Source organism: Fusarium subglutinans (genome assembly GCF_013396075.1).
Source record: "Fusarium subglutinans strain NRRL 66333 chromosome Unknown NRRL66333_c0000024, whole genome shotgun sequence".
In the NCBI taxonomy this organism is placed as follows: Eukaryota; Fungi; Ascomycota; class Sordariomycetes; order Hypocreales; family Nectriaceae; genus Fusarium; species Fusarium subglutinans.
Window position 1 is genome coordinate 38,308 of NW_023502087.1, and position 16,140 is coordinate 54,447.

The window sequence follows — 16,140 nt, forward strand, 5'->3', positions numbered from 1 at the left end:
ATTGGAGGCAAATGTTGCTGTCTGAGGCAGAAAATAGACTCCAAACGAGGGGACATGGATCCACTCACTCAAGGCCAAGCCCCGGCATCGCTCTCCAATATCAACATCCTGGCTAAGATCACCAGATAGCAAGATATTCGGCAACAGTGCAGTGAGGGCAATGAGTAGTAAGATTGCCCGTATTGTATATTTGTGATATATACCTTTGTGCGCTGGAGCTGAAGCCTCTTTTAAACTCTGAACCCTATCACAGAAACTACAACGCAACTCAAGCCATGATGATAACGGCTAAGCCATAAGATATTCAATTATGATCTAGTTTATTACTCCTTGTACCTGTACCAATGCTTCATATCCCAGCCTGTAAACTTGATACCTGAACTCCCACAAAGACAAAAGATATACGCTCAATATCCTTACAATAGAGTGATTCCCATTCTTCCAAATCTACTCATCGCGGAACAGCCATCTACCACCGGGGCGCATAGCTTCCCGATGTCTGTCCCGGACCGTCTGCTTTTCTCGCTGAGCAGCCTCTGATCTCTCTTGTTCCAACTCTTGTGTGTTAGGAAAGTCGGCGTTCCAAAAGCCTGGAGGACTTCGCATTCTTGAGTAGTGGAATCGGTGCGTCCCATACTTATTGGCAAGCTCCTTTGTCTTGGCCTCAACCCATAGCTCATCTCTCTCCTTCTTGTCCATGGTTCCCAAGCGGTATGCAAAATCTCCCAGATACTCCTCCAGCAACTTCTGTTCCTCTTGTCGCTGGGCAGCTGTTAAGGGGGAATTTGGCCGCTCAGATAGAGCGAGGGCCCGCCAATCCTTCCCGCAACAGTGCAGATCGGTACAGCCTTGCATGCGAGACCTCTCGTTTCTGTCGCGCACCACATCAGAAAAAGCAAAGTCGTGACCCTCGTTAGCTTGGGGATTGATTTTGAAGTCGTCAGGGCGTAGTTCCGATATTGGTTTGCGTCGCAGGGTCCCCTCCTTGGAGCCCGCAGGAGACCGTACATTCTGGGGTGTAAGCTTGGAGGCTGCGCCTAGATCTGGATTTCGACTGGGAGTATCAAGTTGTTGCGCGGGAGTTCTGTCTCTAGCTCGACTCCCTTGTTCGAATGGTAATACTCGCCGTCCTGGAATTGCAAGGTCTTCCGCGGTTGTGCTTGGTCTTGTTGCCGTTCTGGGGGTAAGTCGACCAGTAGGTGAGTTCTGGGCGGCAGGACTGTTCAACAATGTATCAAGTCTCCCCCTAGGAGTTGTGTTTGCATCCCTGTCCTTTCTGTAGGCCTCGCCATCTTCAGCCAGAGTCGAGATACCACGTCCCAGCCCCTTTCTGAGGGGAGTGTCTGGTTTTTCTCGAGTTGACTGCACCACCCTTCGATTTACACTCAACGGCGTGAGTGCTGAGGTACGCTCGATTGGCCGAGCCGTCTGAGGTACGTGATCGGGCCTAACAAATAGATTTTTGGGGGTCGTGGCTGCAGCAAATGCTTCCCTATGCATTTGTTCTAACTTATGTGATTCTTCTAGCTCACGTCGTTTCCTGGGCGTCAACAATTTTTGTGCAACATCTCCTAAGTCTATACTTTCTTGTGCGAGGAGAGTAGCAGGCCCCAACGGTTGTATGGGGCTCGAGGATCGCTCATTGGGCTCGACTTTCACTTTCTGTAATGGCGAGTCATTGGGATCTGCATCGTTGCGTTTCCTCTTCCGCACCTCTCTTTCTGACACAACAACTGGTGTATCGGATGTCGGTTCTTGCTTAATTTTCACTTCGCTGATATAGCCCTGAAGCGGTAGCTCTGGTAGCTCCAGTAGATCATCGTGCGGTCTCGATTCACCCTCGCTTTGCGTAGAATCCGAGCTGGGGTTGGCGGCTTTTGTGTCGGGAACAGGTTGATTGTTGTCAGTGTGAAGAGAAGCCGCGGCTAGAGGTGGAAGTTCCAGATCTGCTTGCTCGAGGCCAGCCTCCGAAGCGAAACTGGTACTAGGGCTGGGAGCAGCATCTTCTGTCCTTGCCGCAGGGAGCGTGGTTGCCCTCAAGCTTCTGTTCTGACGATCTGTGATGCTGATTCGATGCTCGTCCTCAGCTGCTTTGATCTTTTTTTCCAGCATCGTCGCATGAACAATCCATCGATCGCGCTCCTCTTTTCTTTTCCTCAAGGCATCCTTTGCCTGTTTGAAGTTTGCCGAAAGTGCCTTAAACTTGTGGCTAACTTTAGTACACTCAAGCTTCCAGTCTGGTTCGTTTTCTGGTGTTTTACTCTCTGGCGATTTTCGTCGGGCTGATGCCTGTGGGTTCTCTGCCGTCTTAGTTGTTGCTTGCTGGAGCTGTTGCTTCAATCTTGCATTTTCATCCGCCAACTCAGACGCTCTAGACGCGTAATCATCTCGCTGCTGAAGAGCTTCATTAAGTTCCTTCTGGGCCTTTTCAAGATCTAAAGCGTGTTAACCATCTCATTCACGCCTTGTTCTTATGTTAATGACGTACCTGATGCGATCTGCTGGTCAATTAAGTCACACGCATTATTGATGGCATCAAAAAGAGCCGGGCGACCAGAAGCAAGCCAACTCGTCATCGTTCTATATACAAACCAAATGACATTTCTGTTGACTCGTCTTTGGCTCTGAGGATGTGGACATATAGCGGTTAAAGTAGTGGTGTACCTGGGCTGATGCAACCTCGACGCGTCTCCACAGTTTACTGACACGGCGATTTCCACTCAAGGGACGCCCGCTGTCGGCGGACACACGTGACCACCCTCGAAGGACTCATGATGAGATATCAAGTATTTGAGTCGCAAGATCAAAGGGAACCTGAGGAGCTTGGAGAATCAACTATTTACAGCAATTCAATTAGCTGTTTTATGATGCGAATGATGGACAATTGCAATTGTGGTACTATGAGTATTTCAAAATCTCCCAAAGTTCCAGCTTATTCTATTCCATTACCTGTTTGTGCGCCATGACTGTGACATGCATCTGATAATACACGCGCTATAATTATACAACTGATATTGTTCATTAGTCTTGATCCTTAGCAAGTGTCCAGCACTTGCGCATCCCAGTACCCATGGACTCTTCGTCAACAGCTTCAGGAGTCGCCCATCTCAGTCGACTTGAAGCAAGCGACTTTGTGTCATTCAAGCCACCATCTTCGAGGGTGAACAAGTGCACATGCATCGTAAGCTTCAAATGAGAAAAAAGCCATGGTACACTGCCAAGCTCCTCCACATGTTTAGGTTTCACTGCCTTGCCTCCGTGCTCACCTGCCAGCTTGGAAACGTATGACGATGCCTTCGATCTTCGCTTCACCGGCGTGTTACCCTCTTTCCGGTCTTCAAGAATATAGCTAGGAAATTCCCATAGGCCAGCCAGAAGTCCCTTCTCTGGACGTTTCTGAACCAGATATTGCCCGTCACCGCGGCGAATCACGCAGACTAATGTCTCTTCTTCTCTGACTGCCTTTTTGATGACTTTGAGCGGGAATTTGCGTGCGTGATCGACAATGATCTCCATATCTCGAGGACCTGGACCTGTTTCCACTTTCGTGGAAGCCTTCTTATCTCCAGATGGTCCCTTGAAGGCAAATGCGGCCAAGGTCATCTGCTTGCCTTGTCCTCCATTTGCCTTGGCCTTTTTGGAGGCCTTGGCTTCCACCTTGACCTCTGGCTCGTCTGGAGCCGTTGAATCTTCAAAGGGCTCGCAGAGGTCGCACAAATCTTCAATGTCCCCAATCTTTGCATCACGATCTTTGCTTGGGATCAACGTTTGTCCTTCGGCGTACGCACGGCAGGTCGAAGTAATGGGGCACTCGGAGCAGTTTGGCTTGGGTATGCAGATTGTGCTTCCCAATTCCATGAGTGCTTGTCCCCATCGTCCAGGGCGATCGGTTGTTTCGACTTCTTCGTCGCTTTGAGTATCACTATCTCGCGCAATAGCTTTGACCAAAGCATCGGCAGCGGCCCATAGGGTATCGATCACGACTTTGTTGGTTTTTACGTTGCCGAACAGCCCAAGTTGTCGGCTTAGCACGCGTAAAACGTTTCCATCAACCATCGGCGCAGCTCGTCCAAAGACAATAGCTGAAATGGCACCGGCAGTGTATCGCCCAACACCAGGAACCTTTGCCTCGAGATCTTGAGTGCAGGAAGGCAACAGTCCTTCCATAGTAGAATCGTTCACTACAAGCTTTGCCGCCTCGTGAATTCTAGTTGCTCTACTGTAGTATCCCAAGCCACGCCAGGCACTGAGAACATCATCGGCGCTTGCAGAAGCGAGATCGTGGATCGTGGGCCACTTTTCCATCCATCTGTTCCAGTAGTCTATGACCACAGCAACTCGCGTCTGCTGCAGCATGATCTCGCTGATCCAGACCTCATAAGCTCGTCGTTCCAGGAGTTTACGGAGTTCTGTCTGGCCATGATCCTTTGGATTTATCCAGGGCTTGCGCCATGGCATCGAACGCTTTGTACTCACGCCGTCAAACCAGCTGAGAAGTGCCCGGCGAGAGGAAGACTCTTTGAGCAATAGGGGTCGGTGATATGAGAGAGGATGATGCCTTGACGGAGGGATGCATGGGGTTTGGCATGTCTCCCCTTCATTTGAGAACAGAGTCTCATGAATCTTGGAGTTTGCATTTTTGCCTCCTCTTGCGAGCTGCGTTTTCCGTCGCTTTGCTACAGGCAGCTTGACATCGTTTTCTGGCGTCGCGTCTCTCTCAGACGCGTCAAAGTCTTCGTCGCGAGAAGGTGAGGGGCGCTTAGCCGCGCGATTCTTAGTTACGGAATTCTTATCATCTTCAGGCTCCAACTGGGATAAGAACTTTTGCGATGCATTGATTGCGCTTGAACGCGTTGCTCGCGCTTGTGTTTTCTGAAGGAATTTGTCCATGATGCCTTGTCTCCTTGACAGTCTCTTTGGTGAAAGTGGATGCGCTTTCACAGAAAACAAAGTAACAAGAAGGTCTTGCTTAGTGATACATGATTAGATCGAGTAAAAACAATAGTATTCGTAGAAAATCTGGTAGAGAAAGAAATTGATACTCGTGGTGTTGTAGTATTCACCGTCGAGGTTTCGCGGGGGGATTAATTAAACTTAGCGCTCCTGACGCCTAACAAATTAGCTGTCCATGACTGAGACATCCAACTTCTATCCCAAAATTCTTCAGTATTGGCGACGCCAACCGAACCGAAGACGCAACTTTCGATTTCCTCGGCAATTCATCATTCCTTATAAGTCGGCTTCCTTCGCGTATCAACGATTGACTGCTCAGAGATGCTAGATGATGACCCTTGTCTAGGCTCAGGCCAACAACCTGCAGCCGCCTGCAGCCCCCCCGGCAGGCCTCATCATGCTCCCTATAAGCGTCCAAGTCGACATTCCCTCCTTTTTATCTCATCTCATCTCGACCTGAACTAAATTAACAGCTGCTCATTTTCGTCATTGAGTTGTATATTACGAGATGTCCTCAACGCCCATGTCCACGAACCTTTGCAAAGCTTGTTCCGGTATCTTTCAGGGGCATTATGTCCCATCAAATGTGCTGGCTAAGAAAGACTTGGTTGACGTTCAGGACACTGATTTTGGAATTCCTGGCTTCACGAAAGACGTAACTGAATGGAAAGTCAGGCTGGAATACGCAACAGGACAAAACAAACCAACGCCATATCTCCATCACAGCCTCCATGACCTAGCCAAAAATGCGGACAAGTGTAGCCTATGTGCTGTCATGTCGGAGAGGATACAGTCGGATAAACAGCCAGCGGCCATCCCTCAGAGACTGAAAGAGATGAAGGAAATGAGGGAAAACATCATTGGAATCCCCATCATCAAGCCAAAGCCGGGAATATTCTCTGGCATGTTCACTCTTGGGTTTCTGTATGTCACTTGGAGTGGTCAGAAGTGGCAGGGCCATACTTTTCAAATATACCATGCCTTTTTAACAGTCGGTAAGTACCAGGTCCGCCTTTTCGACACAAATGATTCTAATGAGACTAGACCTTTCAGAGGCAGGTAACCGGTTCATATGGAAACCCAAGTACGATCGCCAAGAATCGTTGCTACGAATAAAAAATTGGCTTAGTTCGTCGCCAACGATATCAAGATTGACCCCTCGGCTGCCAACAAGGCTGCTTCACTGCCAACCGTCGGCTAAGCCAGGAGGAGAACCTACAGTTAAACTAATCAATACGGTTGGTTTTGACGTTTCTACTCGTTACATCGCCCTCAGCCATCGCTGGGGTGCAGTACAACCACTCATGCTACTCGAGTCTTTGAGAGATGCATTCCTTGAGAACATCCCCTTCGGTACGATCCCACCAACATTTCAAGACGCCATCAGATTGGCCAATGCGCTGGACGTTGAGTACATTTGGATTGACTCGCTCTGCATCATTCAAGACTCCAAGGATGATTGGCAGACCGAAGCTGCGCAAATGGCTTCTATTTACTCCCTGTCCTATGCCACAATCTCTGCCACTGCTGCCCAAGACTCCGCAGCTGGCCTCAGAGAACAGCATCCAATGCTGAAGCATCCTTGTGAGATCATTCCGTCCTGGACAGGGTTTGAGAATCACATTCCACCTGTGCCTGTGAGGATTGTGAACAGATCTGCTTTCTGCGATGCAGTTCTTGCCCAGCCCCTGTTTCGTAGGGGATGGGTCTTTCAAGAATGGATTCTATCGCCAAGGACCATCCACGTTGCTCGAGACCAGCTCTGGTGGACCTCGGCTTCAGATATGACCTCTGGAGGTTTTGCCGCAAACGAGACATGCGAAGGCTTTGGCTTTGATGTTCATCGAGAATACATCCATACGATGGCTCCGGGGGACCTATATTCGATGGAAAGCCAAAGCGAAGAGAGTCTCCAGGTTGTGTGGCATACCTTGCTGCAAGAATACATGTCACGCTCGCTCACATTTGAGTCCGACCGCTTGGTAGCATTTGCCGGTATTGCTAGCTTTTATCAGAGCCATGCAAGGATCAAACCAAACTCTTATTTGGCTGGAATATGGCGCCACGTTCTCCTTCAAGATTTATTATGGACTATAAGCGAGGGTAGAAAAGTCTCACCACCACAGAATTACCGCGCTCCATCGTGGTCTTGGGCGTCAGTCGAGCCAGCACCAGATACGAAAAAGAAGTTCCTGATAGGGAGCAAGGAAATAAACATAAAACTTTCAGAGACGGAGCAACCTTGGGACTGTACAGTCACTGTCATTGAGGCATCCGTTGAAGGAATGGGGTCAGAATTTGGGTCAGTTTCTGGCGGGTACATTGTCCTTCAGGGGCCATTAATCAAGGCTCGTCTTTCTATGAACATGATCGATCTATCGAATCGTCTCACGGAAGAACAGGCTTTAGAGTTCGTACCAGGCGGGAAGTTGCGATTTGTCCAAAACCATGTTTCAGTGCCAGGGGGTCCAACTGTGGCAACCATGGGGGCATATACACATTTGTCGGTAACCAGGGCTCTACTCGATGACGTTATCCCAACTGTGCTGGCTGAAGAGGTTGTCGATATTTACGTTTCAGTCTTGTACTGCCGCTTTAATCGTGATGGAAGTCCCATTGGCGAAGCATTGGTTCTTGTTAGAGGCATTGAGAAAGGAGAGTTCCGCCGAATTGGCCAGGTCAGCATGACTGGAGAGACCATAGAGCCCTGGGCTGAGAATAGGGATTTTAGCAAGTTTGCACCTCTTACAGACGAGGAAGAATTTCTCAGTATGGGGGATCGACCTGGGATCTACAACTATCGAATTGTCTAGTCTATCATTAAACAGTCTCATTAAGCAGCCTCATTAAGCAGTCTCGTTGAAGAGTCTCATTAAGATTCATCGCCATCCCGTCCAGGCCATAGAAGCTTCCTGCGAATCACCGCTGAGATCGTTCCATATAAAACAACGAACCACATAATCACGAGAAAGATTGTCATTACACTTGACACCCACTTAATCCCTTCACTTTGCAATTCCTCACCAATGTACGCCGTAGCTAGTGTGAAGCCAATATTTGGGAAGACGAAAGCCCACCAACTCATGCTGAACTTCAATTTCCATCTAAATGCAGAGGCGAGAACGGCGAAGAGGCTGAATCCGAGGAACCAGAAGCCGACACACCAGATCCATACGCCAGTCCAGAGTGCCAGGACTCGAAGGATTTCGTTCGCCATTGGGTATGTCGCAAAGTAGCCATATCCTTCTGGAAGTGATCTCGACATACCAATGATGGCCACAGCTGTGTATCCTGCTGGGCCTACAGCGATGAACATTCCAGGTCGCATTGCTGGAGCAGGAAGACCATCCTGCATCAGCCTGCCCAAATATAACGGATACATGAACAAAGATACGGTCCACCCAAGACCCTGGAAAGTCAGACCAGCTACTAGCATTGACATTCGATGTTCCGGGCTCTGAGAAGACATGAGGGCAGAAGCGAGGGTCCCAGTGAGCATTGCTGGGAATACTGGTAGAACCCATGCTGGTGTCATGGAATGAATAGGCAAATGAGCTCCGGTAAATAGGACATAGAACTGTACTATGGCTGATAGGATCGAAAGACCAGCATACAACCAGAAACACACTCGTAATGCAGTAGCTAGCCACGGCCCTGTGGCGGGAATTCCATATACAGTTGCATTCGCAATGATAGTAGCGACGCTGAGTAGAGAGCACGGGAAGAAAAGACTCTCAGTGGGATGCATCAAGCTATTCCGCAACGCATACGGCGTCTTCACGAAGCGAAAAACAAGACCGGATGCGATGGTAACAAAAAGGACCAACGTGAGGATAAAGTAGATCATGCCGATGACATGCAGACCTCGAAACTGATGTGGGGTTGAATGTAGCAGCAGCGCAATACCGCCTGTGCTCATGACGAATGTGAACCATGCCCATGTTATGTGCTTGAGGCGTTCCACGATTCGAACGTTGGCCGTGGAAATGAAGCGTTTTTGCCCTGCCACTCGTGTATGGCCTTCTTTCCAGTTATCATTGTCCATGTCCTGGACGCGGGGTTTGAGGTCGAGACGGCCATCGCCGTCTGCGGAAAAAGACATTGTGAGGCCGGAAACCATGAAAGATGAAGCTTGGCGGAGGGTTCAGTTGAACAAGGGTTGAGCTCGTAACTAGAAAAGGTCCACTCTTTGATCAAAGTCGTGACGAGAGTCTAACTTGGTGATGGGTCATCGTTAGTCACGATTAGGCCAGGGAGGCTGAGATACAAGGCTTTTGATAAGCCAATTATCAAATCATCTCCAGTGAGATTTTAAAGGTGTCGAGCATCGATCAAAGGTTATTTTTAATGGTGTTGCTAGCATTATTGAGGTTGATTGAAATAGCGTGAGACGTCTCCCGCTTCAGTGAGCGAATGGGATGATGTCAGCTCATGAGAAGCAGATATCCACCAGGCGCCGAGATAGCACTCCATGTACTCTGCAAATAATTGAAGACAAGGCAATCTCCATTTGCCTTTATGTAAGTAAGGAGCCGCGGAGTGTGTCTGTCCTCTGAAAGGCATGGTGCTGAATATTGGCCCCAGATACCCTTCACACTAAGGTACTCTGATCATTGATTGAAGCTAGCCACTACATCGTAAGAAATATAAAAGCCTAGCTATTGAGCCTGTAGTCAACTCAGGTTTACTGAAGAGCCTATTACTGATAACGAAATCCAGCAAGTGATTTGCTTTCGTGACACTCCAAATGGGCTTAACACAAATGCAGGCTTCGTATAAATCCCACCGATTCTGTCAATCACACCCCTCGTCAATACCCCCAATTCTTATCCTTCGAGCGAGGAAATGGGGGCACCAAGTCATCTAGGAGCCGGCGGATTTGATTCTCTGTCAGGTACTAGAATTCCTGGTCGAAAGCGAAGTCTCTGGTGTTAAACACCACAGCAAAGTCGAAGTCCCCATTGCTCTCGACATGGGTGCGGGCGCCTTCGAAGTTACCTCGACGATAACCATTCTTTCGACGCCCAATTCCGCTCACAGCTATACCATTGGTTAGTCTAGATACATTCATAAGGCAGAAACGTGGTACTTGCCATGGAACCCGGCAAACTTGGCGATGGTGCTGGCACTCGCTTTGAGAGAAAATGCAGCGGCGCATTCTTCCATAATAGCACCGTATCCACCGTACACTGCAGCAACTGATCTGTTTGACATCGGGCGCAGCGTATCTAACCCAGTCAGGCGGCTTTCCTGGATAATGCGATCATGCTAATGTTCGTATGGTGAAGTCTTGTACAGCTCTACATCCAAGCCTCGAAAGATTTTCTTTTCCAAAAAGTCCACATATGGTATTCCTGTGACGTTGCTTACTAGATACCCAAGGAGCATAAATTCATAATTTGAATATGCTTTCTTCTCTCCTGGGGTAAATTGCAGAGGCTGAGTGAGCATATACTCAATGACATCGCGAGTAGTAGCTGTCCTGTTTCCCTTTGTGGGGAGGGTCATTGCAACTTTGTTGAAGCCTAGTGAGATATCCTCGCCAGCTTCACATCGATCATATCCTCCCTTATGGTCGAGCCGAAACGGTGATTTTCTTGGCCCGCTCGTCCTTTGCATCAAAGTAGCCCAGGCGCTTATAAACCTTTGTCCAAGGGTAGAGTTTGCCGCGTTTTATGAGGTTGTCAACAGCAGCAGTGGTGAACATCTTACTCACGCTGGCAAGAAGAAAGTTATCGTTAGTTGCAACAGTTTCACGGTCGTCTTCGGCCCAAGTGTAGGCCCGCTCGGCCTTGATTACACCCCTCGATGCTATAGCCACTTGTGCTTGTCTGACGCCATTCGTCTTCATAAACCTCTCCATGATCGAGTCCAAAGATTTATCCTCCCTTGGGGACCCAATTTCTTTCCCTGCAGCATGCCAGTGACGGGCCTTTGGTTCTAGAAGTTCTTGAAAGATGACATTGTAAAACTCCTCGCCCTCGTGTACGCCGCCTTGTATATCCGTAAGGATCAACCCCCTTGATGTCTGTTCCTTGATAGTCGCCTCGAGGGCTGTTTCATTCAAGTGTGTGTCGCTGTACCAACCCCCAACACTCGTGTCAGTGAAGAGTCCAGAGATCTTGAGGTCGTTAGATATAAAGAGCTTCTTGGGACGCCAGAAAGGCTTCGTAATCTCCTCTGCGAAGGTCCGTTGGAAGTCCTCCTCTCCTAGGTCGGCTTACAGAGCGACATTCTCATTTCCACGATTCTCGTGACGCAGGATGCAATATGTTCGGTTGTCAGGCGTGCCGTACGAACTAAAACCTTGTGTTTTCATTTTTAAGCCTAATTCTGTTCTCTCAAGAAACGGTTCCCAGTTCTTTATACCACAATCAAGTGTCCAGACGGTTTTGTTTGGCTTTCTGTCATCTTCCATAACGCCAGTAAATATAGCCTCCTCTTCAGTACCAGTGACCGTAACATGGGTAAGGATATAATTTCTTTTTCGTAGCTTTTCGACCCATGAATCGAAGACCGGCTTGGGTACATCATGGATCATTTGCAAATCTGGGCCAAGTGGCTCATAAACCCAGATTGTAGAGTAACGGGCGTCGTGAGGAGGTCCATAAGAACTTAGCGATACTGGCCGGTATCCCATCTCTAAAAGGTGGTGCAGTCTTGCGGAGTGCTTATAACGAGGTATACCATAATAGTGTTCAACCTGCGGAGGGTACCGGCGAAAGGGGGACGTGTTGGGATGTTCACAGCCGTCACCAATCCGTGGAATGACAGGAGGGTTGCCAAGAGGCACCCTATCAATCGGAAACACATGAGAGGATCAGTACAAAGGAATTAGTACTATTATGGTACTATCGAACTAACGATTGTCAAAAACTTTCCCAAGAATAAAAGTCTGTAGATTAAAGCGAATGAGAGGAAACAGCAGAAGAAATTTTCACATTATTTTCCTGTGAGATGCTAAAGTCAGTTCTACATAATAAGGTTGGGACGTATCGAAATATCTCCTATCGTCCTGTAGAATAGACGTAGAGGTAAGGTTTTTGGTGTAGGCTGCCAACTCTCATCAGCCTTATGTCTCATATTCGGCCTCGCTTGGTCCATTCAAAAATACACTGAGACGTAAATATCGTGGCCTGTTGGCGTGTTACAAATCTAGAATGTTTGCAAAAAGCATACATTGTGGCGAATCGTCTAAAACAAAAGAGGGTTCCATCTGTATCTTCACATTTTTGGGGTTGACGATTCGCATTTATAAGAGGGTTCATGAAGATAACTGGCCGGAATCATGGCAATGGTTTACTGAACTATTTCAATCTCATAGGTTGCTCCAGTCTGGTTAGAACTCAGCAGAATCATGTATATTCCAGTCAAGGTGATTGATGGCTTCACAATAGTAGCTACTCTGCTCAAACCCAGTCACCAGGTGCTCGGCAAACTCAGCCTTTAGGAAATGTAATACAGTGCGGGCCTACTAAAGTTCCGTTTCTCTATTTTCAAGGAACCAGCATCCATTCCTCTATAACGAAATTCCAACAAGCAATTGATGCTTACGGCGAAGTCGAACATCCTCCATTGTTAGGTTTATAAGTGGACCGACAACAGGAATCGACAAGTATCTTACAATTAAATCAAGTTACTAAATGGATATTATTATGTAAATACAGTCCCGGAACCTTGGGCGATATGCTTAAACGTCAATGTCCAGGCTACAACGTCGTTTGATTTCTTCTCGCTACTAGAGATCCCGATGGCCAACCTTTCATATAAAATTAGAACAACCGTGTTTAGTACAGAGGGGGAAAGAGAATCTCAGCACAGAAAACCAGTCGGTGCTTCAGACGGATCGAATATCGTCGTTGTCCAGGAGGCTATTCAAAGGCGCACAGCAGCTTTGTGTTACACTCAGATACCAAGTACGTACAATTCTCCGACTACAAGGGTGCACAACGTCCATGTTGAGACTGAACACAAGTTCCAATCGGAGAACGTCATACAACCAAGTTGTCTCGTCGAGGGAGACAACATCCTTTGAACTTAATTGTAACTTGTAAGCGTCCAGTGAGGCTCTTAGCCAGCGGAAGGCCGCAGACTATTGAAGAATGAGTTAATTCAACCGAAGGGCTCTTTTTTCATTTTCCGAGAACCATTGTCTCTTATGTGCCTGGATCAGACCGAGGGCAGTGTATATACCTCAGTTGATAAGTCGTCTCATGGTGTTGGTTGGTATTGGTTAGGTATCTTCCGTCGATCTGGATCTCAAATTATAGCTTTACAGACTATACCTGAAACAGCTAGAATCTCCACCTTGCCCCATCTGTGCGGTCGCGCCGCGTCTTTGGCGATCTCGCCTGATTGTGCATGGTTAACTAGGGCAACTGCATTTTATCACGTTACAGCGTCTGATGCAAGGTCATTTGACGACGTTGGCAAGTGTGTTAAGAGCAGTTTCTGGGAAGATTTGCGATTAAGAGGTCACAGAGTATCTCATCTGACATATCTTGGTGCCTCAAAAGATCACAGCTGCTGTACCTATCTGCTTGGCTCGGCTCTGATAGATGATTATGACCTATCACACTCAGCCTCACAAGCACAAGCACAGGTCGAGTGATACAAAATGATGATAGCCATAATGTCGCATCTTGACCGGCTTGGGCATCTTGCATCATCTCTGTACAACGTCGCCATATAAGGCTTGAGTACCAATAGAACAGCTCTAAATGTTGTGTAACAGCCAACTCAGAAGATATCGACCCATCCATGATAAAGCAAGGCCTTGTCAGATTGACATTGTGCATCCTTGGTTTGACTCGAGGTTTTCGAGAACAACGCCAAGCGAGCCAATGCCTGTTGAACACAATAACAGCGCCAATTTATCTAAATCAGTTTCTCGGGTAGTTACAGATCAATGGGTGTCAGGATACGAATATCTGTAATAAAATGTGATCGGGTGATTGCACAGTGCCCCGGCTAGATCCAAATCCACGATGCTAGCCCAGTGGATGTGCTCGCTGCAAGCCGTCCCTTGCAGCAGAAGGGCCAACGATTTGAGCCCTGAAGCGAGAAGTCAGGCCTCCACTGTGGATTAAGAAACGCACTGGGCCAGGGACTTTAGACTAAGGTAACTAAGGTAGACGGCGGGCAGGGCAGGTATGCAGAGTCGACCCGCACTTACTCAACCCGTCAAAGCGCGTGAAAACTCCCCTCAAACTCTGGAACTCGGCCTTGGTTCTCTCTTTCACACATCACCACAAACTTTCCTCAAATTCTCGTTTGATCCTTTCCTCTTGCAAATATAAGCAAATCAAACCTTTCGGTAAGTCCATGGCTTCACTTTATCAGAATTCAACGCGCAGCCTCTTCACCAGCAACTCCCACCTCGCTGCCGTTCTTTCGCATCATCCTCATCTCTCAGCGCTCGCATGGAAAAAAAATCCTGGAGCAAAATTACCTGGGAAATCTCTGCACCCCGCCCCCGCCTACCACTTTCAGCTACCTGCCAGAACGTTGTCAGTGGGCTTAAAACTCACTGTCCACTCTCATGACAAGCCGTTGGGAAGAGCCGTTAGATTCCATCCATTGGCGACAGTCAATCACTGTTTTAATGCGATTACAGCTCCGATTGCCAAGTTCAGGAGTCTCTGAATCGCCCTCATGACTTTCTCACGCCTCTCAGCCATTTTGGTTCAAAGAGTCTGTGTTTTCTCATCCGCAAAGAAAACCCTTTCATTTTCCTCCAGTTGCCCCTCTTCTTACTTCCTGCAACTCCGTCACTACACATCAGCCCCTCGCCAATCTCTTGCCTCTATCGGATCTCGGAGGCGGATGACCACTCTAGCTTTTACCTTAACACACTTTGATACTTTCATAACCGTGCCTCACTTCTTAGACTGACTTTGAGAATTCAGAAACCCTTTCACACAACCACTCAATTTCTCAAAATGGATTCTTTCCAGCAGCAACAACAGCAGCAGCCCCGTGGCGCTTGCTACTCTTGTAAGTCTGATCTATCTCATTCAGACTCCTTCATCAGCATGTTATGCACCAAGACCTGTTTCCAGACCAATGCAAGCTTCTGCGCTTGCTTTGGTTCCAGAGGCGACCCAAAATAGTGCGCTGCTTCTTGAGGTTCTAGGCTTGATGCTGTGGCTTGCACTTGACGTGTTTATGCACGGGTGGTCGCGTGCCGTACGCTCACCACAGACCTGGCTTGGTAGTGGCTGTCGAATCTCGTTGAGCCTCGGTTGCGGCGTCTCATTTCCATTTACTTTTACTTCTACACTTGAACAAATACTAACATGATTTCTAGGCGGTTCTACTGGCCACCAGGTATGATGCGCATTTCGACGTATTTGTCTCTCAACCTACTCACTATTCTCTTTAGGCCCGTGACTGCCCTACCAAGGGTCCTGCTAAGTGGTGAGTGTTCTCTCAGAGTGTTGAGTTTATTTTTGCTAATTGAGATCTAGCTACAACTGCGGTGGTGAGACCTACTCGCTCTTTTTTCAATGCTGTAATTTTGTCGACTAATCTTTCTTGCTATCAGGCGAGGGCCACATGAGTATGTTTCTCACCTCTCTTGTTTGACCGTCACTAATGCATTCCAGGCCGTGACTGCACCGAGCCTATGAAGGATAACAAGTCCTGCTACAAGTGCGGCCAGCCCGGCCACATCTCCCGCGACTGCCCCATGAGCGGTGGCAGCGGTCAGGCTACCGAGTGCTACAAGGTAAGTTTATTTGTCATTCAGACTACGGCTGTGGCTAACAATTTTTCAGTGTGGTGAGATTGGCCATATTGCCCGCAACTGCTCCAAGTCCTCCTACGGTAACAACTATGGTGGTGGCTTCGGTGGTGGCGCTGGCAAGACCTGCTACTCTTGCGGTGGCTACGGCCATATGTCTCGTGCGTTGCACTTTTATCCGGGAGCATCTGATGTCGGCTAACCAAATCACAGGCGAGTGTGTCAACGGCATGAAGTGCTACAACTGCGGCGAGTCTGGCCACTACTCCCGCGACTGCCCCAAGGAGTCCGCTGGTGGTGAGAAGATCTGCTACAAGTGCCAGCAGCCTGGTCACGTCCAGTCTCAGTGCCCCAGCAACTAAAATGGCGGCTCGTCACTCAGCATCGTGACTGAGGCGAGGTGGACGTGGAGACTCGTTGATACCCACGGACGATTTATTTCA

The 16,140-nt window shown here is 48.3% G+C and overlaps 7 protein-coding genes across 7 annotated transcripts; 2 read left to right on the forward strand and 5 right to left on the reverse strand.

The window, feature by feature from the left end:
- Nucleotides 1-447: 447 nt before the first annotated feature.
- FSUBG_2701 (ubiquitin thiolesterase) lies at nt 448-2,576 on the reverse strand (the record flags this gene model as incomplete). Its single annotated transcript, XM_036680503.1, has 2 exons — nt 448-2,435; nt 2,489-2,576. 2 exons carry the CDS (start codon nt 2,574-2,576, stop codon nt 448-450), a joined length of 2,076 nt encoding a protein of 691 aa, XP_036541721.1.
- Nucleotides 2,577-3,021: 445 nt separating this feature from the next.
- FSUBG_2702 (A G-specific adenine glycosylase) lies at nt 3,022-4,890 on the reverse strand (the record flags this gene model as incomplete). The annotated part of the gene is made up of 1 exon (XM_036680504.1): nt 3,022-4,890. One exon carries the CDS (start codon nt 4,888-4,890, stop codon nt 3,022-3,024), a length of 1,869 nt encoding a protein of 622 aa, XP_036541722.1.
- Nucleotides 4,891-5,461: 571 nt separating this feature from the next.
- Nucleotides 5,462-7,766, forward strand: FSUBG_2703 (tol; the record flags this gene model as incomplete). The annotated part of the gene is made up of 2 exons (XM_036680505.1): nt 5,462-5,948; nt 5,998-7,766. 2 exons carry the CDS (start codon nt 5,462-5,464, stop codon nt 7,764-7,766), a joined length of 2,256 nt encoding a protein of 751 aa, XP_036541723.1.
- A 59-nt stretch (nt 7,767-7,825) lies between these two features.
- On the reverse strand, nt 7,826-9,055 carry FSUBG_2704 (C4-dicarboxylate transport mae1; the record flags this gene model as incomplete). Its single annotated transcript, XM_036680506.1, has 1 exon — nt 7,826-9,055. The coding sequence occupies one exon, from the start codon at nt 9,053-9,055 to the stop codon at nt 7,826-7,828; it is 1,230 nt and encodes a 409-aa protein (XP_036541724.1).
- A 795-nt stretch (nt 9,056-9,850) lies between these two features.
- Nucleotides 9,851-10,461, reverse strand: FSUBG_2705 (penicillin-binding protein; the record flags this gene model as incomplete). Its single annotated transcript, XM_036680507.1, has 3 exons — nt 9,851-10,010; nt 10,055-10,221; nt 10,324-10,461. The coding sequence occupies 3 exons, from the start codon at nt 10,459-10,461 to the stop codon at nt 9,851-9,853; spliced, it is 465 nt and encodes a 154-aa protein (XP_036541725.1).
- Nucleotides 10,462-10,522: 61 nt separating this feature from the next.
- FSUBG_2706 (penicillin-binding protein) lies at nt 10,523-11,593 on the reverse strand (the record flags this gene model as incomplete). Its single annotated transcript, XM_036680508.1, has 2 exons — nt 10,523-11,163; nt 11,323-11,593. The coding sequence occupies 2 exons, from the start codon at nt 11,591-11,593 to the stop codon at nt 10,523-10,525; spliced, it is 912 nt and encodes a 303-aa protein (XP_036541726.1).
- Nucleotides 11,594-14,894: 3,301 nt separating this feature from the next.
- Nucleotides 14,895-16,059, forward strand: FSUBG_2707 (cellular nucleic acid-binding protein; the record flags this gene model as incomplete). The annotated part of the gene is made up of 8 exons (XM_036680509.1): nt 14,895-14,949; nt 15,263-15,282; nt 15,338-15,372; nt 15,423-15,436; nt 15,500-15,514; nt 15,561-15,682; nt 15,732-15,858; nt 15,911-16,059. 8 exons carry the CDS (start codon nt 14,895-14,897, stop codon nt 16,057-16,059), a joined length of 537 nt encoding a protein of 178 aa, XP_036541727.1.
- Between the last annotated feature and the right edge of the window lie 81 nt (nt 16,060-16,140).